Consider the following 24,282-nt stretch of genomic DNA (forward strand, 5'->3'; position numbering starts at 1 on the left):
AAGGAGCAGAGGAGCTTGTGAATGTTCTGGTTTTATGTATGGGCTATGCAAGGATACTAGGCAAGTGAGACCTCATGTTTTGATTATAATGAGACAATAGCTATCTGATCTCTTATATCAGGACTGGAGTGCTTGTATACAGGGAAGACCAAAAAGTAGACAAAGCAAATGGTACTCACATAACTTGTATGGAAGCAGCCAACCTAACTGGGCGTATGAAGCACTGACATAGTAAAATAGACAAATGTGGCAGATGCAAGTCTTTCTATTCCATTCTTAGGACTTTTGTAGGTCTTCTGACATGTTTTTTCGATATACTCCTTAACACTTTTGAGTTGCGTGGTGTGATATACTCGGATGTAGTCTTTTGAGTGCATCATTGCACTCCAAGCCACACTTGAGTTTGGTCGTCAGATTGTTAATCATGCTGCCCAGAAACTTGCCTTTTGTACCAGAATATTCATATCATCATATAATATATTTCATTTCATGACTATATTCAATACAATACTTGGCAACAGCTAATTTAGATTTTTGCTTTAGCTGGATGTGTCACTGATTTTCTGTGCATCCTTACTTGACCATCAGTCAAGATGTAAGACATGTCACATTTGCATGGTATGTGGTACACATCCAGCTGTTGGAGACCTAGATCATCATTAACATTGTATTTGGTACATTAGTGATTCTTGGCTTCTATTGTGTGACTCAGTCTCAAATTATTTCCCAGTAATTTTTTATTTGACTGCAGTGGCCACTGAATTTGACGTGTGAGTACTCATTCCATCAGAATACTATTCATTCTTCATTGAGGCCCTTCTTGTCTGAAAGTCTTTGAGCTCTATGCACCAGAGTCTTTAGCACCATATTTCTTTTTTATGGATGCTCATGGTTTGAGGTGTGGAGATGAGGGCCACTATTTATGGGTTTTCTATATACACTGTGAGCTAGGGATCCATCCAGTGTTCTCATAACTGACATTTTGAGGAAAAGTAGCTGACCCTCTTTTTCATTCTGTAGTGAATTTTACATTGGAACGGATAGAATCTAAATTTTCCAGCAACTCTTCACTTGTTTTGTTCCACAGGGCCATACCACAAACATGTTATCCACACATTGGTGGGTTTGAACTTTGTGGATTTTAAGACCTCTGCTTAAAAGTTTTCCATTTGTAGATTTGTCACAACAGATGATAATAGACTACACATCACCACGATCACCATATCATTTGTTTGTCGCAATATTTTCTATCAAACAAAAATAAGTTGAAGTAAGGAAATGCCTAAAAAGGTCAGTGAAACAATCATTGAATATTTCTCCGGTTCATTGAATATTTCCCTGGCTAATTCCAAGAATTCAGAAAGATGGACTTTTGTAAAGAGGGGGGCTACATCTAAACTGACCATAATATCAGTATCCTGGAGCTACAATTGACTGACGTGCTTTACAAGGTGAGCAGTATTATGAATGCGGTGTTCGCTCTTCTCCACATATTCAACAAGAATGAGTTTCAGGCACTTGGCCAGCCGTGAAGTATGTGAACCAAAATGACTGTCTATCAGTGTAAAGGGATGTCTTCCTTATGTATCTTATAGTGGCCACAGTGGCACAGTTGCCCATGTCCTAAGACCCTTAATGAGGATACGTGGAAAGCCAGCCATATTGAGAAGAGTCATTATCTTCCTCCCAGTTGTATTTGTAGGATTGGCTTTTGTCTGTCTGTTTGCTTTCTGACATGCAGATATTTTCAACTTCATTGTGTTTGTTCATGACTATGTCATAGAGTCAGCCAATAAGTAAGAACCTGCAGAGAGTGTAGCCAACATGTGAAGTTGGAGATGAAGAATCTCATGTGAAGTGACAATGTAGCTAGTCGTCAAAATATTGTACATAAAGTGGAAACAAATCGGCTGAACACCTGTGTAAACACACCATTAAGAGTTACAGAAGACAATCAGTGATAGTAAATTCCTCTAGAAAATGACAGTGATTTTAATGAAGAAGAATGATTCTTCAGTAGGGTACTTTGGTTGCTATAAAAGACAGAGATCATACATTTGTAGAACTTTCCAACAGGTATAACATGTTTGTCCTTAACATATTCTTACAGAAGAAATGAAACAAAAAATGTAGTTCACAAAGGACCACATAGAATTAGAAATGAAAGTGATTACTTTCTCAAAAAGAAAATTCACAAGAGAGAGCCATAAAATTACTTGGAGGTAGATCGGTGGGCCAGCAGGAGGCATAATTCTAAGTACAGCTTATGGAGGCATGCAAAGGTATGATAAAAATTAATAAATAAAAATAAATATCTTCCTATCTTTCAGAACTGTTAGTTCATTCGTCAGTGAGACAAGGCGGGTTGGATGGAGCAAGTTAGAAAGGAGGAGCAAAATGAGAAAGTAGTACAGTTTTAGGACAAGAGGAAATAAAGAACTTAATTGTTGGGGTTAATAGTTGCCTTGCCCTCCTCATGCTCAATTCTTCAACCAACCCTCTCCTCTGAGGCTAAAGTTATATTTACTAGTTTTTTTGTGCCCCAGAAATTAATTTTGAATACTATTAGTTGACTGTTTGACAAAAGTCTTGGTGTCTCTTTGTTGTTATAGTGTCAGGCAACTTGGCTTTATCTTGAGCCTATATTCAGCTCTGAAGACATTATGCGCCAAATGCCAGAAGAAGCAAGGAAGTTTAAGAAAGTTGACAAGACATGGCGAGCTATAATGGCAAATACTCTTCTTGATAAACATGTGCTAATAGCCACAGATTTCCCAGATATGCTGACACTCCTGAGAGAGAACAATCAGTTGCTTGATGAAATACAAAAAGGGCTTAATGACTATCTTGAGCAGAAGAGGCTGTACTTTGCAAGGTAGGTGTTCAAGTGTTAAATATAAGTTTATTATAAATGGTATAGTACTTGTAATAAAATCTATAAGATTTCGGTGAAGAAGGAACTGCAGTTCTTTTCAGGAATACCCACCTGTTCATTTGTCATCCTCTTTCAGCTGTATATGGAAGTAGGAATATCTTAATGATGAAGTTAAGGAGAATTCAAGTTGTTATGCTACCAGGATAGACCAACAGTCAGGATGCAATGCAAGGATGGTGGGCTAGGTATCAGGTGCATGGAGCCAGTTTCTCAGTGGTTGTAGAATCAGAAATGCAGCCACACCTACATCACATTTTACATAGGAATTACAGTAATCCCAGGCAGTGTCTTGGTGTGCTTTAACACCAAGGAAGAGTGCCATGTAAGTATTACATACACCTTCCACTGTCATACGCAAATGAAGTGTTTTGCTCAGACCCAGAGAAAATTCTGGTCCTACATAAAATAGCTAAAGGGATCGAAAACTTCTGTTCTGTCTCTTGTCAACGCTTCTGGTGTGGCAATAGAAGACATGACATAGAAATCTGAAGTTTTAAATTTTGCATACAAAAAATCATTAGTACTATGGAATTGTAGACACATACTATAGTTTCATGACCACACATATTCTGTATCGAGCACATAGAAATAAGCACCCCTGGTGTTGAAAATCAACCGAAAGAGATGAGAACGAATAAGTCACAAGATCTGGACAGAATCCCAAATGGCATAGGCCATTTACTTAACTTGCACTTATTGCAAGTCTCTCGCTCAGTGAAAACTCCAAGCCAACTGGAAAAAAGTGCAGGTGATTCTTGTATATAAGGTGGGTAAAAGAACAGACCTGCAAAATTAGATCAATCTCCTTAACATCAAGCTTGTTGCAGAATTCTTGAACACATTCTGTCTTCCATGTAACAAACTTCCATGAGAGAGAAAAGCTTCATTCCACAATTCAGCACAGATTTAGAAAGCGTTGCTCATGCAAATGTCAGGTTGTCTTTTTCTCACGATTCCAGTGGGCCATGGATGAAGAGATTCCATACTTCTAAAAGTCAGGAAAGTGTTTGACTGTGCCACACTGCAGACTATTAACTTAAGTACCAGCATATGGAAATGGTTCTCAGGTATGTGCATGGCTCAAAGACTTTTTGAGTGGCTCAAAGACTTTTTGAGTAATAGAATCGATTACGTTGTCCTGGGCATGATTGTTCATCAGAAACATAGGTACTGTCAGAAGTGCACCAGGGAATGTGTGATTTTCCTGCATTGTCCTCTCTCTCTGTGTGTAAATGATAGAATGGATAGAGTGAGCAACAATCTGTGACTGTTTGCTGATGATGTTGAGTGACGGCAGGAGAATACAGGATGACTTTGGTGTGACGAATGGCAGACTGACCTAGTTGTAGGAAATGTAAGTTAATGTAGATGTGTTGAAAAAGTAATTCTATAGTGTGTGAATACATTACTGGGAAAACATACCACCAGCAAATGCTCAGTGCCTTGGACACAGGAGATGACTGAAGCATTTAAGAAGCTCAAGAACACATTGGAAATGTCTACCTTTTCTATCATCGATAACACACTGCACAGTTACCTTTAACAGTACATGGTAGCCAGACAGCCATTGACACAGCACTGCAACAACAAATATCTGGAATTTGACAGCCATTGGCATTTTCCTCCAAAATTCACTCAGGTTCAGACCCTGTGATCAGCAATACACTGCAGACTTCTTCCAATGTTTGAAGCAGTGAAGTACTTTCACACCAAGCTTGAAGCATGGACTTTCACAATTTACACTGATCGCAATTGTCTTGTTGCTGCTTCCTAAAAGATCAACCAGCAAAGTCCGACTCAAAATATCAGACACTTGGAGCATGTAGGAAAATTGAGCATAGATATACAGCAGACAAGCAGCTTCAATAACATTGTTGTCTTTTGTGGGCATGCAGTGCAATTAGTGGGGTATCGTGGTTGGACATCACTGTCACACAGAGGAGCAACAATGAACTACAAAGCTTAGTGCACAAAAAGACTTCTAGTTATAAATTGCAGGAAATCCTTGTTCTGACTTTACAGTCTACATTATGGTGTGGCTGTTCATGCCTATGCATTCCATTGTCACATTGAGAAGTGATATTCGGTGTTGTACATGGGCTTTCCAACTCTGAATTTGCATTTCTGCACATGCAGTAACTCATTGATTCATGTGGCTAGAAGCCGAGAACCACTGCCATCAGCTAGCAAGAGCTTGTTTTCATTGTCAACAAAGTGAGACCATTTGGCACACTTCAGCACCTATGGGCACTGTAGTAACCCCCTTCACAATATTTACTCATGTGCACTTGGAAACTGTAGGCCCACTTCTTTTTTCCAATGTATACTGAACATACTGGTAATAACAGACCACTCTGTCCGTTGCCCGGAAGATACATCAATTACTGACAGTGAAAAGTGTGTCAAAGGAGTCTGTTCACATGTGAATCCTATGTTCGGATTCTGGGCCTCTGTGACCAACAATTGGAGTTGACAGTTTTATTGTTCGTTGTTTATGGAGTTCACAATACTGTGTGGAATCTTCCATGTAAAAATTACAAGCTACCACCCTGCTAGCAATGGGATGGTGGAGTGTCTGCATAGAACACTGAAAGCAGCACTTCTGTGCCATTAAGATACCAGGAGCGACACATTACCAGTGGCCATACTTGGGCATAAAAACAGACATTGACCTGGATCCAAATAAGCTAATCTACGATCAACAAAATATGCTATATACGCTTTCACTGATCAAATATTAAATGCTCTGAACAACCAGACATCACCCGTTGGTATTTGTTGTGATCTCTCAAAGGCCTTTGACTGTGTAAATCATGGAATTCTTTTAGATAAGCTAAATAATTATGGTTTGAGGGGGGCAGTGCACAGATGGTTTAATTCATACTTAACTGGAAGAATGCAGAAAGTTGAAATAAGTGGTTCATGTAATGTTAATACAACAGCTGATTCCTCAAACTGGGGGGCTATCAAGCACGGGGTCCCACAGGGTTCGGTCTTAGGTCCTTTACTGTTAGTGATATACATTAATGACTTACCATTCCATATTGATGAAGATGCAAAGTTAGTTCTTTTTGCTGATGATACAAGTATAGTAATAACATCCAAAAACCAAGAACTAAGTGATGTAATTGTAAATGATGTTTTTCACAAAATTATTAAGTGGTTCTCACCAAAAGGACTCTCTTTAAATTTTGATAAAACACAGTATATACAGTTCCGTACAGTAAATGGCACAACTCCAGTAATAAATATAGACTTTGAACAGAAGTCTGTAGCTAAGGTAGAATATTCAAAATTTTTAGGTGTGTCCATTGATGAGAGGTTAGACTGGAAGCAACACATTGATGGTCTGCTGAAACGTCTGAGTTCGGCTATGTATGCTATTAGGGTTATTGCAAATTTTGGTGATAAGAATCTCAGTAAATTAGCTTACTATGCCTACTTTCATTCACTGCTTTCGTATGGTATCATATTCTGGAGTAATTCATCGTTGAGTAGAAAAGTATTCATTGCTCAAAAACATGTAATCAGAACAATTGCTGGAGCCCACCCATGGTCATCTTGCAGACATCTATTTAAGAATCTAGGGATCCTCACAGTAACCTCACAGTATATATATTCACTTATGAAATTTGTTATTAATAATCCAGCCCAGTTCAAAAGTAATAGCAGTGTGTATAGCTATAACACCAGGAGAAAGGATGACCTTCACTATGCAGGGTTAAATCTGACTTTGGCACAGAAGGGGGTAAATTATGCTGTCACAAAAGTCTTTCGTCACCTACCAAACAGCATCAAAAGCCTGACAGATAGTCAACCAACATTTAAAAATAAATTAAAAGAATTTCTAGATGACAACTCCTTCTACTCATTGGCTGAATTTTTAGATATAAATTACGGGAGGGAAAGAAACTAACTTAAGCATTAGTGTTATGCAATATTTTGTGTAATGTAATATCTTGTGCAGACATCTTTCATTAACCTGACACGTTCCACATCATTACGAAGTGTCGTATTCATGATCTATGGAACAAGTATTAATCTAATCTAATCTAATCTAATCTAATCTCTGTGTGCCAGCAGATCTGGTAGTGTGTCAGAGGGTTACAACACCTCCAGCACACACAGTGCAAGAGTTTCCACAAACAATGTAGTTGTTCCTGTTGTGGTCTTCAGTCCTGAGACTGGTTTGATGCAGCTCTCCATGCTACTCAATCCAGTGCAAGCTTCATCATCTCCCAGTACCTACTGCAACCTACATCCTTCTGAATCTGCTTAGTGTATTCATCTCTTGGTCTCCCTCTACGATTTTTACCCTCCACGCTGCCCTCCAATACTAAATTGGTGATCCCTTGATGCCTCAGAACATGTCCTATCAACCGGTCCCTTCTTCTCATCTAGTTGTGCCACAAACTACTCGTCTCCCCAATTCTATTCAATACCTCCTCATTAGTTATGTGATCTACCCATCTAATCTTCAGCATTCTTCTGTGGCACCTCATTTCAAAAGCTTCTGTTCTCTTCTTGACCAAGCTATTTATTGTCCATTTTTCACTTCCATACATGGCTACACTCCACACAAATACTTTCAGAAACGACTTCCTGACATTTAAATCTATACTTGACGTTAACAAATTTCTCTTCTTCAGAAACTCTTTCCATGTCATTGCCAGTCTACACTTTATATCCTCTCTACTTAACCCACATCAGTTATTTTGCTCCCCAAATAGCAAAACTCCTTTACTACTTTAAGTGTCTCATTTCCTAATCCAATTCCCTCAGTATCACCTGAGTTAATTCGACTACGTTCCATTATCCTCGTTTTGCCTTTGTTGATGTTCATCTTATATCCTCCTTTTAAGACACTGTCCATTCCTTTCAACTGCTCATCCAAGTCCTTTGCTGTCTCTGACAGAATCACAATGTCATTTGCAAACCTCAGAGTTTTTATTTCTTCTCCATGGATTTTAATATGTACTCTGAACTTTTCTTTTGTTTCCTTTATTGCTTGCTTAATATACAGATTGATTAACATCGGGGACAGGCTACAACCCTGTCTCACTCCCTTCCCAACCACTGATTCCCTTTCATACCCCTCGACTGTTACAGCTGCCATCTGCTTTCTGTACGGATTGTCAACAGCCTATTGCTCCCTGTATTTTACCCCTGCCACCTTCAGAATTTGTAAGAGAGTATTCCAGTCAACATTGTCAAAAGCTTTCTCTGAGTCTACAAATGCTAGAAACGTAGGTTTGCCTTTCCTTAATCTTTCTTCTAAGATAAGTCGTAAGGTCAGTATTGCCTCAAGTGTTCCAGCATTTCTACGGAATCCAAACTGATCTTCCCTGAGGTTGGCTTCTATCAGTTTTTCCATCCGTCTGTAAAGAATTCATGTTAGTATTTTGCAGCTGTGACTTATTAAACTGATATTCGGTAATTTTCACATCTATCAATACCTGCTTCTTTGGGATTGGAATTATTATATTCTTCTTGAAGTCTGAGGGTATTTCGCCTGTCTCATACATCTTGCTCACCAGATGGTAGAGTTTTGCCAGGACTGGCTCTCCCAAGACAGTCAGTAGTTATTATGGAATGTGGTCTACTCCGGGGCCCTTGTTTCGACTCAGGTCTTTCAGTGCTCTGTCAAACTCTTCACGCAGTATCGTATATCCCAGTTCATCTTCATCTACATCCTCTTCCATTTCCATAATATTGTCCTCAAGTACATCGCCCTTGTATAGACCCTCTATATACTCTTTCAGCCTTTCTGCATTCCCTTCTTTGCTTAGAATTGGGATTCCATCTGAGCTTTTGATATTCATACAAGTGGTTCTCTTTTCTCCAAAGGTCTCTTTAATTTTTCAGTAGGCAGTATCTATTATACCCCTAGTGAGATAAGCCTCTACATCCTTACATTTGTCCTCTAGCCATCCCTGGTTAGACATTTTGCACTTCCTGTCGATCTCATTTTTGAGACGTTTGTATTCCTTTTTGCCTGCTTCATTTACTGCATTTTTATATTTTCTCCTTTCATCAGTTAAGTTCAATATTTCTACTGTTACCCAAGGGGTTCTTCCAGCCCTCATCTTTTTACCTATTTGATCCTCTGCTGCCTTCACTATTTCATCCCTCTTCTTCTTGTACTGTATTTCTTTCCACCATTCCTGTCAATTGTTCCCTTATGCTCTACCTGAAACTCTCTACAACCTCTGGTTCTTTCGGTTTATCCAGGTCCCATCTCCTTAAATTCCCACCTATTTGCAGTTTCTTCAGTTTTAATCCACAGCTCATAACAAATAGATTGTGGTCAGAGTCCACATCTACCCCTGGAAATGTCTTAAATTTAAAACCTGGTTCCTAAATCTCTGTCCTACCATTATATAATCTATCTGGTACCTTTTAGTATCTCCGGGGTTCTTCCATGTATACAACCTTCTTTCATGATTCTTGAACCAATTGTTAGCTGTGATTAAGTTATGCTCTGTTGAAAATTCTACCAGGTGGCTTCCTCTTTCATTTCTCAGCCCCAGTCCATATTCACCTACTACGTTTCCTCCTCTCTCTTTTCCTACTCTTGATTTCCAGTCACCCATGACTATTAAATTTTCGTCTCTTTTCGCTACCTGAATAATTTATTTTATCTCATCATACATTTCATCAATTTCTTCATCATCTGCAGAGCTAGTAAGCACATAAACTTATACTATCTTGGCTACAATAATGCTTTCACTATGCTGTTTGTAGTAGCTTACCTGCTATCCTATTTTTTTTATTCATTATTAAACCTACTCCTCCGTTACCTCTATTTGATTTTATATTTATAACCCTGTATTCACCTGACCAAAAGTCTTGCTCTTCCTGCCACCAAACATCACTAATTCCCACTATATCTAACTTTAACCTATCCATTTCCCTTTTTAAATTTTCTAACCTACCTGCCCAATTAAGGGATCTGACATTCCACGCTACGATCAGTAGAATGCCAGTTTTATTTCTCCTGATAACAACGTCCTCTTGAGTAGTCCCCACCCTGAGATCCGAATGGGGGACTATTTTACCTCCGGAATATTTTTACAGCTTTACTGTATGATTAAATGAACTATGTACTAGACAATGGGAAAACTGATCCCAGTAGCACCGGCTTGTCATGGTGTCAAGTGACATTTTGCCACAAGGAACTTCACAGGTGGTTACAGGTAGATGCGGCCAAACTGCCACTGTCTCCTCCATATGTTGGCTCATATCAGGTACTACAATGAGGCCTACAGTATACTAAAGCCATTGAGACTTCAGTTAACAGAGTGAAGGCTGTGTATGTTGCACGTGAGGAGCTTCTAGATTCACACCGGGTGACTTCTTCCATGATAAACACCTTCAGAAGTCTACACAGCTTCACCAAATATGACACTGATTATTGCTTCACAGCTGTAGCTTCTACAGAAGACAGCTCATTGACATTCTATGACTCAGATCCACCAGGCTTTGTCACTAGATCAGGCCGGAGCCTTAGAAAAAACAGCCTGCCCCAACTATAGGTCTGTTGCCCTCTGCAACCTCCTTCCAAGACACTCTTTCACCTAAAATATCAGGAGTTTCTGAAGATATGTTCTCTCAGGCAGGACAGAAGATATCCTTGAAATTCTGCTCAATTCCCAGTGCCCCAGTTTTCGCCAAGAGAATCATTGGTCGGGAGGGAAACAGCTGTTCATCGTCACTTGAGGACCATCATATGGCTGTCAACCGAACTTCAGCGAAAGAATAGTTCATTGCACTGTGCCCCTGGAAGTGCTGGCAAGCAGGCTGCCTGCCGCTCCATGAGCAAAACGAGGGGCTAGTATGGCAACATATCTTTGACACAAATCTATACACCGAGAAGTTGAAACACTGCAAGAGCTTTAAAAGTGTTTTATTTGTGGACATTTAGTTTCTCTATTTTGTTATCTCATGTGAATGCCTAGTCCAACTGGAAGGAGCTTAGTGACACAAGTAATGTGGCTTCCATGTTGAAAATGCTTAGAAAAATTCCAAGCAGGTTTATGAATAAAAACAGGAACATACAACCCCGGTGAGATTAGCGCTGCCTACTTTACTAAGCTGGAGCTCAAAATGCTCCATAAGCACAAGTATGTTGTTGCAGCTTTTGTTATCTATTTACCAACATGTGAAAAAACCACTGAACTCATATTGGGAACTTACATAAAATAACTGAATTTGAGATTCCAGAGAGATAGGAATTCTGCTAGACACACTAAATAACATATGAAAATATGATAACATGAAAACATAAGACAGCATTACCTTTACACCACCTCCATTATGTAAAAGTAAAGCTTGTACAGAACTGTTGTTTAAATACTTATTTGTGTTCGTAAGATAAGGGAATTGACAATATTATGAAAAGAAAATATTGCTACCCACCATATAGAGGAAGTGTTGAGTTTATATAGGACCCATGGCAACTAGCAAACCCAGGAATTCTTCATCCAGGAAAAGTCTGGGAAAACAGTGGGAATTCTTTAGAATTCTGTGAATTTTTCATTGTTTCAGTTCTCAGTTAAATTTTTGTAATTTTGGTAAGAAGTGGTACTCTAACAAAGAATTTTACTGTATTCCACTACTGCAGAGTAGTATTGCATCAATAAACCATAAATGAGGCAATAACACCAAAATAAAACTTCAGTTGCAAAGAAAATGCAGCATTACAACAACAAAACGCAGTGCACACAGGAGCATCTCCTTATATCAAAACACATCGTAGGCTTCAGAATGAAGATTATGCAATACTTTGTAACAACAATCCATTTTACGTTTCCAATAGGTTGTGGAAAATATCGTGAATGGTAATTTGAAAATAATTACTTTCAGGGTAAATTTCCTTTTATGTCAGATGAATTATGTTATGTGAGAGATTATAAAATAGCAAATCATGCATAAATGTGAGTTGTTGAGTAATTTCACAGGTATTGACTTTTCTGTGTTGAGAATTGAAGTGTGAGACGGACATGTACTCTGTCAGATAATCCATAAAATATTTGGTGCACAGTACTGAAATTGATAATCCTACGTGTCGAAAATAATCAGCTGCCCCAATTTATGCTGTGGTCTTAGGATCCTGCCTAAGCACAGCCTTGGGGGAAAAAAACAAAACAGAAAAACATTGTTGCCAAACAAATTATGTGTGACTGCTTAGCTTTCCTTGTAGCTATACTGTATGTATCTTAATTTAAATCATTAGCTTTTCCTGACTGTCTCTTCGTGCTGCTCTAACAGTCATATTGGTATTGGCTGACTACATTACAGGCCAGTTGTGTAAACCACTTAACCTTAGGTTAAGACAGAAAATGATCTCAGATCAGACTTAACCTGGGAATCTGCATTGTGTAAATGTTAATCCCATATTATATCAGTGTGAAGTTGGATCATATTTGACTGCCAAAAATTTGTGGTTCAAAGTCAGGCTTAGCTCTAATCATAGGTTCCTAGTCTACATCTACATCTACATCTACATGACTACTCTGCAATTCACATTTAAGTGCTTGGCAGAGGGTTCATCGAACCACAATCATACTATCTCTCTACTATTCCACTCCCGAACAGCGAGCGGGAAAAACGAACACCTAAACCTTTCTGTTCGAGCTCTGATTTCTCTTATTTTATTTTGATGATCATTCCTACCTATGTAGGTTGGGCTCAACAAAATATTTTCGCATTCGGAAGAGAAAGTTGGTGACTGAAATTTCGTAAAAAGGTCTCGCCGCGACGAGAAACGTCTATGCTGTAATGACTTCCATCCCAACTCGTGTATCATATCTGCCACACTCTCTCCCCTATAACGCGATAATACAAAACGAGCTGCCCTTCTTTGCACCCTCTCGATGTCCTCCGTCAATCCCACCTGGTAAGGATCCCACACCGCGCAGCAATATTCTAACAGAGGACGAACGAGTGTAGTGTAAGCTGTCTCTTTAGTGGACTTGTTGCATCTTCTAAGTGTCCTGCCAATGAAACGCAACCTTTGGCTCGCCTTCCCGACAATATTATCTATGTGGTCCTTCCAACTGAAGTTGTTTGTAATTTTAACACCCAGGTACTTAGTTGAATTGACAGCCTTGAGAATTGTACTATTTATCGAGTAATCGAATTCCAACGGATTTCTTTTGGAACTCATGTGGATCATCTCACACTTTTCGTTATTTAGCGTCAACTGCCACCTGACACACCATACAGCAATCTTTTCTAAATCGCTTTGCAGCTGATACTGGTCTTCAGATGACCTTACTAGACGGTAAATTACAGCATCATCTGCGAACAACCTAAGAGAACTGCTCAGATTGTCACCCAGGTCATTTATATAGATCAGGAACAGTAGAGGTCCCAGGACGCTTCCCTGGGGAACACCTGATATCACTTCAGCTTTACTCGATGATTTGCCGTCTATTACTACGAACTGCGACCTTCCTGACAGGAAATCACGAATCCAGTCGCACAACTGAGACGATACCCCATAGCTCCGCAGCTTGATTAGAAGTCGCTTGTGAGGAACGGTGTCAAAAGCTTTCCGGAAATCTAGAAATACGGAATCAACTTGAGATCCCCTGTCGATAGCGGCCATTACTTCGTGCGAATAAAGAGCTAGCTGCGTTGCACAAGAGCGATGTTTTCTGAAGCCATGCTGATTACGTGTCAATAGATCGTTCCCTTCGAGGTGATTCATAATGTTTGAATACAGTATATGCTCCAAAACCCTACTGCAAACCGACGTCAATGATATAGGTCTGTAGTTAAATGGATTACTCCTACTACCCTTCTTGAACACTGGTGCGACCTGCGCAATTTTCCAATCTGTAGGTACAGATCTATCGGTGAGCGAGCGGTTGTATATGAGTGCTAAGTAGGGAGCTATAGTATCAGCGTAATCTGAAAGGAACCTAATCAGTATACAATCTGGACCTGAAGACTTGCCCGTATCAAGCGATTTGAGTTGCTTCGCAACCCCTAAGGTATCTACTTCTAAGAAACTCATGCTAGCAGATGTTCGTGTTTCAAATTCTGGAATATTCCATTCGTCTTCCCTGGTGAAGGAATTTCGGAAAACTGCGTTCAATAACTCCGCTTTAGCGGCGCAGTCGTCGATAACAGTACCATCGGCACTGCGCAGCGAAGGTATTGACTGCGTCTTGCCGCTTGTGTACTTTACATACGACCAGAATTTCTTCGGATTTTCTACCAAATTTCGAGACAATGTTTCGTTGTGGCATTATGAAACATCACTTTTGTTTTTGGCAAATACAAATCGAAATAATAAAATAAAGCTCTTATTAACACAAAAATGGTACGTAAATATGTGACTATGCCACTCTCATGCCACTGATGCTCAAAATACTTTGTTTCAATCTGGAAGATTAGGTAATGGAAACTGCTTACTGCAGTGTCTATGTAAAGATTAATCTCATAGCAGTTCTTGGGGAATGACTCATGATTTATGTGATTAGTTCAGAGGCAGTTTAGAGACACTTATCAGCAGAGTAAGGAAGGAAAATTTGAATTATTTGTGCTGAACTGTTCAGATAGGAATTCTGATAGCAGACAGAAACGTTTATCATCTCTTATTTATGTTCTTTCTCTCAGCTCCAGTAGAAGTAACTACACTCCTGGAAATTGAAATAAGAACACCGTGAATTCATTGTCCCAGGAAGGGGAAACTTTATTGACACATTCCTGGGGTCAGATACATCACATGATCACACTGACAGAACCACAGGCACATAGACACAGGCAACAGAGCATGCACAATGTCGGCACTAGTACAGTGTATATCCACCTTTCGCAGAAATGCAGGCTGCTATTCTCCCATGGAGACGATCTTAGAGATGCTGGATGTAGTCCTGTGGAACGGCTTGCCATGCCATTTCCACCTGGTGCCTCAGTTGGACCAGCGTTCGTGCTGGACGTGCAGACCGCGTGAGACGACGCTTCATCCAGTCCCAAACATGCTCAATGGGGGACAGATCCGGAGATCTTGCTGGTCAGGGTAGTTGACTTACACCTTCTAGAGCACGTTGGGTGGCACGGGATACATGCGGACGTGCATTGTCCTGTTGGAACAGCAAGTTCCCTTGCCGGTCTAGGAATGGTAGAACGATGGGTTCGATGACGGTTTGGATGTACCGTGCACTACTCAATGTCCCCTCGACGATCACCAGAGGTGTACGGCCAGTGTAGGAGATCGCTCCCCACACCATGATGCCGGGTGTTGGCCCTGTGTGCCTCAGTCGTATGCAGTCCTGATTGTGGCGCTCACCTGCACGGCGCCAAACACGCATACGACCATCATTGGCACCAAGGCAGAAGCGACTCTCACCACTCAAGACGACACGTCTCCATTCGTCCCTCCATTCACGCCTGTCGCGACACCACTGGAGGCGGGCTGCACGATGTTGGGGCGTGAGCGGAAGACGGCCTAACGGTGTGCGGGACCGTAGCCCAGCTTCATGAAGACGGTTGCGAATGGTCCTCGCCGATACCCCAGGAGCAACAGTTTCCCTAATTTGCTGGGAAGTGGCGGTGCGGTCCCCTACGGCAGTGTGTAGGATCCTACGGTCTTGGCGTGCATCCGTGCGTCGCTGCGGTCCGGTCCCAGGTCGAGGGGCACGTGCACCTTCCGCCGACCACTGGCGACAACATCGATGTACTGTGGAGACCTCACGCCCCATGTGTTGAGCAATTCGGCGGTACGTCCACCCGGCCTCCCGCATGCCCACTATACGCCCTCGCTCAAAGTCCGTCAACTGCACATACGGTTCACGTCCACGCTGTCGCGGCATGCTATCAGTGTTAAAGACTGCGATGGAGCTCCGTATGGCACGGCAAACTGACTGACACTGACGGCGGCGTTGCACAAATGCTGCGCAGCTAGCGCCATTCGACGGCCGACACCGCGGTTCCTGGTGTGTTCGCTGTGCCGTGCGTGTGATCATTGCTTGTACAGCCCTCTCGCAGTGTCCGGAGCAAGTATGGTGGGTCTGACACACCGGTGTCAATGTGTTCTTTTTTCCATTTCCAGGAGTGTATCTAACTACTGAACACATCCTTAACCTGCTATGACCATTTTATGTGTGTTGGTAAATAGAACATAAGCAAGTGTACTGAAATACACTAACAATATGACACTGTTCCACATATTTCAATGGCTGAGAGATTGTCTCATGGACTACAGTGCATAAGATGTCACGTTCAAATCCATGTAAATTCTCGCAAATGTTTTTTCCCCCATTTATTACTTTTTTCTGCTGAATAGGTCATAAAGATAATTAAAACTACATTATAATGCCATTCCATTCTATACCATTTGAAACACACTATACTCTCCATTTCCAAGTGTTCTGGGCAACTGTTGAGCAAAATTCTGTGTGCAACAACCATACATGATTCAATTATGCTCTTTTGTTTCATTTATTTGGCAGATTTCTGAGTATTCAGATGTGTCCACATTTTCATAACGCATATTGATACTCTTCCAATCACAATCTGCCCCAACATTACGAGAATTAATGTCAACAGCAATTTCTCTCCATGTCTTTCAGCTGTACATCTTTCTCGTATTGACACTCCTTTCTCTGTTGCTCACTTCCATGATTACAGCATGATACCTTCAATAATAAACACTTTGACTGCTATGTATTTGTGATGTACAACAAATACCTGTGGTTGAAGCGTGATAATCATGTCGATAGCTGATTTCAGCTATGTTGACAAGCATGTTATGTGCTACCTTAGGTAAAATCTGAACTTGCTTCAGTGTGTCCCAAGTTTAGTGTTATTCAATACAGCTGAGTCCTGACCATACTACAATTTCTGATCTAATGTCAAATTTCTCCTCCAGTTAGCGATGTTTACACAATTGGCACTATGCTCTGAAAACCTTCTGTTACTGACTTGTGAGATCATGTGACTTTAGCTACAATTGGCTGACAAAAATGCATCACAACTTCGGTGTCTGTGCTTCAGAGGCTATCGTGCTGCGCTTTCTTTGTCTGTGTATGCACCATTATGTTGAGTCCCAGACAGACACAACAAAAAAACTGCTATACATGTTGAGCTTTCAGCCAAAATGGCTTTTTCTAAAGTAGACAACACATACCCATTCATGCAGGTACAGTCCACACACACATGACCATCTAACGGTTCCAATGACATGAGAAATGGTGCAAAACTAGATTGCAAACTTTGCACATCTCTCACTTCAGTTGACTTACTTGAAACACTCAGCTGATTGTTTTCTCAGGATATGCGGCTGCATCAATCTCCACAACTTTTTCTCTGAAGAAATAGTGCTGGTTAGAGGAACAAAAAAATACTCCCTCTCTCACTAGAAATAACTTGGTATCCTCATACTTTCAGTTCAGCTCAGGTATATTTTCATTTCCACAAGTTTCACACAAGCATACAAACTCTTGCAAGTCAACTACATGAATAACCATTAGATGCTATTAAATATAATCACAATTGCCTGGTTTTAACAACCAAATAATTTGTAGACATCACATGTGTCTTGCTTCATCCTGAGCTAAGACATGAAGTAAGTTAAAAGTCTATAGTCAACTGTTCGCTTCTATTTTTCTACAATAATCAGTTTCACTAACACATCAAAGAATACTACTTAATTATTCTTTGTACTTTTCATCACGGCTCCTGTGACACTGGTGGGAAACACTTGTCGGAGTCATTGAACTGCCACGCTTACAGTCTTCTCAACACACACTTCCGACCTGCACACAGAAACGGGTGGCACAGTAGATATGCTTCCCCTCATCCACACCCATACTTAAAATATTGGGTGTTCGAGATGGTGGAAGGCCGAGTGTCTCTAGAATTTACACCGAAATTCTCGAGGCACTACGTATCCCTCCCCTTAGCTTGAATACGTAATATTTTATACATATTAATTATATACTTTAATATCTCACATAATGCTAATTTACATTTTAATCAGGATACATTATATTTCTTTTATTAATCGTTTACTTAATATCTAGCTCTTCTTTTTTCATTTTGATAATAACTATCTGAGCATTTCACCTAATGTTGGAGTTAGTACTTTTATATCTAGGAATCGTGCAGACAACCTTCTTGATTTCCAATCACAAACTGCAGGTGTCATAGACAATTATTTGTTTCATTCTAACTCTCTGTACTATTTTTCTTTAGTACGTAATAGTTTCATTAACTACAGTAGCTTGTATTCTGGAGGAACTCTGGGCAAATGAAATTGTTCTTTCCGACACTCATAAACATAAAACATAATAATGCTACTGGAATATAGAATTCAAATTTACCAGAATAATTCCTACAAAATTTGTGACTTTTGTCACGATACTGTCCTTTTCCATTTAGGAACAGTACCTATACCTTACATACGGGTTGACCCTATGAATGCACTTCCTCCTCCTGTTTCAGTAGGTATGCTCTTCTTAATTCCTATTTCCCTATGGTACAGGTCAATCCCCTTCTTTGTACCCCTGTCTGCACAGTATAGGTTAGTCTTTCTTAGGTCAGCCTATCTGCCGTTTATATCCAATAAATGCTGGATGTGCTCCCCTTCTCCTTCCTAAGTAGGACTCATGGTTCATTTCCCAAGTATACATCTCTATGTAACTATAATTAAATATCCTCTGGAAAATGAAGTCTATTTCACTCTTTACACTCACTTCCTAATACTTCACTTAATCCCCTAGATTCCTCCACTACTCTTACACTTCTAAGCTTCAATTAGTCTCCACAATAATATACTCTGTTCAATATATCATATATTTAGTTATGATATACTTCTCCCACTATCCTACAAATTATCAGAACAATGTTCAACTGACATTCATTATCACAATTAGTTGCTCCCTGGCTTATGCTCATTAGTTACTCCTTGGTTTATGCCCTCTTTAATTACTCACACTTATTTCTTATTTATCCCTGATGTAGAATTATCATAGTTTTTATATCCTTATGTACATATGCGATACAGAATCATCATTGTTCTTACACACACACACACACACACACACACACACACACACACACACACACACACACACACACACACACACACACACACACACACATCATGGAAAATAAGGAGGACTTCTGTGATAGAAGTGTATGCATATGGAAAAAAGGAAAGATAGAAAGGTACTCAAATGACAAGTAAGAAAGGAAAAAGTAGAAATGGTTGCTAAGATCGAAGAAGTGAAAGAAGATAGCCTCAAAGACAGGAAACCCTTCCCACCACCTTTCCCCAGGTTCCTTCTTTCGCCAGTACTAGAGGGAGATGTCGGAGGAGGTGTGGTGTTAAACGTCTCCTACGAATCCTTTCAATGGCACCGACTCTGAAACCAACCTTCGACACTGTTGGGGCCCATGCTGTTCACTAGCGCTGATTCCACACTGGCTCACTGACACAGCCTAAAGCTCTATGCTGGATGAGTGAAAGACAATAATTATTTGACTGTGAAGTTAAGGATACAGTTCAATATTAGACTGTTAGTATAGTTATTATACTCAGAAATGATTTTTTTTAATAATCACTAGATCTAAAAGAAAGAGGAATATGGATAACACTCAAAAAACTGGGGAAGTCCCCAAAGAAAATCTTAGCAACACCTATGGAACAGCAAATGGTGAAGTATCAGTTACACTTGTTTGTGAGAGTCATTTGAAAGATGTGATGTGTGTTCTGTGTTAGCCATGATTTATTTGTTTATCATGCTTTAATCTATAATAGCTACCCCTTCCAAAAACAATAAAAACCTTCCCATCTACACCACATTTCATAAAAGGTATAAAATATTCTATATTAAATAGAAAGTTATACACTATGATAAAATAGTTGTTTAGTCATTAAGCTTATAGTATATTTTTGCTCACACATAAAAGATTATGTTCATTTCATGTCATCTAGATATAATTCTGTTTGAATAGTACCATCATATTATGTTTTCCACTAATACTATATACTATTCGCTCCATTTTATGTTTAGAGGTCCCTGTTTATCCATGGATATCTGAAGTCTATTATCTTTTAGTCGTATTCAGTTTACTAGGCACTAACATTGTAGGATAGTTTAAGAATTCAGGAATAGATTACAGAATACTTTTAAGATTTGAAGGGAATTCTGTGCAGGAAAAATAGTATAGAACAAACACCGAAAACAAATCGGGATCCAACAGTTGTCACTACAGAATGTTAACAATTTTATGTGAAAGTCTCCCCACGACAAAACAATCACCATTTTACTAGGTAACACTACGTTGGGAGAAGGCACTCTACTATCTGCTTGTCCTTCATAAGTTTGAATTCTTTCCATAAATTATCTATGCCTCTCTTAGTTGTTGTTGTTTTGGTCTTCAGTCCTGAGACTGGTTTGACACAGCTCTCCATGCTACTCTATCCTGTGCAAGCTTCTTCACCTCCGAGTACCTACTGCAGCCTACATCCTTCTGAATCTGCTAAATGTATTCATCTCTTGCTCTCCCTCTACAGTTTTTACCCTCCATACTGCCCTCCAATGCTAAATTGGTGATCCCTTGATGCCTCAGAACATGTCCTACCAACCGGTCCCTTCTTCTTCTCAAGTTGTGCCACAAACTTCTCTTCTCCCCAATCCTATTCAATACCTCCCCATTAATTATGTGATCTACCCATCTAATCTTCAGCATTCTTCTGTAGCACCACATTTCGAAAACTTCTATTCTCTTCTTGTCCAAACTATTTATTGTCCATGTTTCACTTCCACACATTGCTACACTCCACACAAATACTTTCAGAAACGACTTGCTGACACTTAAATCTACACTCGATGTTAACAAATTTCTCTTCTTCAGAAACGCTTTCCTTGCCATTGCCAGTCTACATTTTATATCCTCTCTACTTTGACCATCATCAGTTATTTTGCTCCCCAAATAGCAAAACTCCTTTACTACTTTAAATGTCTCATTTCCTAATCTAATTCCCTCAGATCACCACATTTAATTTTTCTACATTCCATTATCCTCGTTTTGCTTTTGTTGATGTTCATCTTATATCCTCCTTTCAAGACACTTCCCATTCCAAGTCCTTTGCTGTCTCTGACAGAAGTACAATCTCATCGGCGAACCTCAAAGTTTTTATTTCTTCTCCATGGATTTTAATACCTACTCTGAATTTTTCTTTTGTTTCCTTTACTGCTTGCTCAATATACAGATTTAATAACATCAGGGACAGGCTACAACCCTGTCTCACTCCCTTCCCAACCACTGCTTCCCTTTCATGCCCCTCGACTCTTATTACTGCCATCTGGTTTCTGTACAAATTGTAAATAGCCTTTCGCTCCCTTTATTTTACCCCTGCCACCTTTAGAATTTGCAATAGAGTATTCCAGTCAACATTGTCAAAAGCTTTCTCCAAGTCTACAAATGTTCGATACGTAGTTTGCCTTTCCTTAATATTTCCTCGTAAGGCCAGTATTGTGTTCCAATATTTCCATGGAATCGAAACTGATCTTCCCCGAGGTCGGCTTCCACCAGTTTTTCCATTCGTCATTTAACCATACAGTAAAACTGCATCCCCTTGGGAAAAAGGCTCTCTCTTAGTATCCTTAAGTTATGAAGCTAAATTTTGAGAAATGTTGTTGGAGGTTACCCTTGCGGCAAATTATTTATGTATTGTCTCTACTACCTGCTCCTGCAGATTACCATATTTACTCGAATCTAAGCCGCACCTGAAAAATGAGACTCGAAATCAAGGAAAAAAAATTTCCTTAATCTAAGGCGCATCTGAAACTTGAGACTCGAAATTCAAGGCGAGAGAAATGTTTTAGACCGCACCTCCAAACTGAAAGAAAGTTGGTCCATTGCAATATGAGACACAATTTAGGTTGAATGAATGATGATACAGCTACAGTAGTTGGTTTGTGTGGTAAGCTTAGCATTTAAGCTTTACCAAGTAGTCATTGCTATGCGTCAGGCACTCCCTCCATATTTATACGGGTATGGTTCCTTTTTCACGTGCTTCGTCTGGTTTGAATTGATTGCTTATTTTTCTTTGGTCTGATTAGTGCCGTTCTCTTTGTTATAGGTGTTTCTGTCACTCTAAGCTCAAAATGCATTATTGTACTGTGTTGTGCATTGTTTGTCTCATTCTGATGATAAGTGTTTATGACCTGTTGGCGTTTGCGGCTTGGCTTGCTTTTGTCTCGTTTCGTTTTTGCTTTTTCATCTCATTAGCGAAACAATGGCAAGAGAATGCTATTTGTTGTTACTTACACTGCTGATTTCTTTGATAATGATCAACAAGAACCAAATAATAGACTGCGTATGATAGATGTTCTGAATGAAAGTTTAACGAAACTTTTTCTCCATTTGAAAGTCTTTGCAGACACCTCTTTAGTACATTACATTCTGCACAGAAATTAGAGTCATCTTAGATTTAAAAATCTAGTCAGTTACCATACTTCATTTCTGACTATCACTATTCAGCATAAGAATAATACGAATATAAAAATGACATGATATATTCTTCCACGTTTGCTGTTGCCTCACTCTAGTTTCATAGTTTATTAGGCAGACAGGATTTAAATGAGATAGCAGGAAACACGAAACATGAAGGAATACATGGAAAAATGTTTACATTCGTATTATTCTGATGGTGAAGAGAATACTGCATGTGATTCGCTATTCATAAAAGTTCCTAAATGCAACCGTCTCTTCCCACAGGTAGGAAAAAATTCAGAATGTAGAGTTGGCCGTATTGACAACCATCCCAAACCGTCTTGCCAGTCGGATTTTCGTAGTACATTGAACGGCTGCTACATTCAAAGATGAGCAATACGGAATTTGTATTTACTTCGTTGGATAATGTATGAAAATGCAGTGGCTGAAACTCGGGGCAGAGAAAAAAGCTCGTCTTCCACCTTTTTTTTAAAAAAAATTATTTACTGACGCAGATGTTTTAGTGCCAGTATTTATATTTGTGCCTGCAAAGCATGCCTGTATAGCGTTACATATATTCGACATCAGAAGTTAGTTGTGGCGGCACCTACCAACATTTTTCAGAACTTCCGCTTACTTTCCATTCGATTCTAAGCCACAGGCGGTTTTTTGGATTACAAAAACTGGAAAAAAAGTGCAGCTTAGATTTGAGTAAATACGGTACTGATATTTACTCTGCCTGAAGTGGCTAATTTCTCTTTAACATTTGGTTCAACATTGTCTACTCGAATGCTCACACCTGCAATTTGTGATTGTACCATAGGTATTAATTTATCCTGTTTTTCCAAAGTCTCTTTTAAGGTGCGCAACCTCTGCTTTACAGCATTGAATGTAACATTGTATATGCTTTGAAATGATCCTAACTTTTCGCCAAGTTCAGTTTCTACATTATTACATCTACCTTCAATATCAAATTCTAGGTTTTAGCTAAGTCCTGAAATTGATTACTCTGTGTCTGACTAAAGTCAGTGAGCAGTTGGTTTACATGGATAGTCAAGGAAGTACTTAATTCATTCTTTAAATCTAATTGCAGACTGTCCACTTTATCATTTAAGCCATTGAACTTAGCATTTAAAACATCTTCTAGTTTTTCAGTTAAAGTAGCACTTAGTTCCTTCCTTATAGCAGCTGAATCTGTCTTCTATTCATCTAATCTATCATTTAACTGAGTATTTACTGAATCTAACTTAAGACTTAGTTCTTGTCCTAAAGTAGCTGAATTTGCATCCAGGCACAGGCTATTCATTCCATGGCTCCACCTACCCTTTACTCTTCAATAACTACCCAAAATTGGGCACACCCTATCTTAAATGTTTAACAGTATACACATCCTCTAACCCCTTTTCCTTCTGTATTTTAATGGTGAAGTGTCTCCACAGCATAGCATCTCTGTCTGACTAACCTCAAATGTGCGTTTCATAACTCCTTCTTATATAACTTTGACATACTTTCCTGCCAATGTTATAAATTACATGTATGAAAATATCTAATAAAAGCCTTCTGTCATAGTATTCTTTCTACCTTTGTTACTTATTTGTTGTTGACAATATTCCTATGTTTCTGTGGATAGTCACACTTATCTGGATAGTTACATGCTCAAATACAGGCAAAAGACAATTTTGCCTCTGGACTAGTGGTTTACCTTTATTTATTTGTTAGTCTGCCACACCTACTTTCATTTAGGGAATGACTTCAGTTACCATTCCTCCCCTGGTGTTTGTGATGTAGCTAACATACCTATTACTTCCAAATATATTGTCTATTTCAGGTACTTGTACGTTTGTCTTTTCATCGTATGTGTGTTACTGCCCCAGGTCATCCTATGTTGT

The 24,282-nt window shown here is 39.5% G+C and overlaps 1 protein-coding gene across 1 annotated transcript in view; it reads left to right on the forward strand.

Moving 5' to 3' along the window:
- The window catches only part of LOC126336262 (dynein axonemal heavy chain 3), a 1,127,841-nt gene that overhangs the window by 288,640 nt on the left and 814,919 nt on the right, over positions 1 to 24,282 (forward strand). Inside the window, exon 20 of the mRNA XM_049999758.1 lies at positions 2,613 to 2,875. Coding sequence (XP_049855715.1) covers positions 2,613 to 2,875 — 263 coding nt within the window. The remainder of the gene's footprint in view (positions 1 to 2,612; positions 2,876 to 24,282) is intronic.

This window comes from Schistocerca gregaria, chromosome 2, assembly GCF_023897955.1.
Source record: "Schistocerca gregaria isolate iqSchGreg1 chromosome 2, iqSchGreg1.2, whole genome shotgun sequence".
Classification (NCBI taxonomy): domain Eukaryota; kingdom Metazoa; phylum Arthropoda; class Insecta; order Orthoptera; family Acrididae; genus Schistocerca; species Schistocerca gregaria.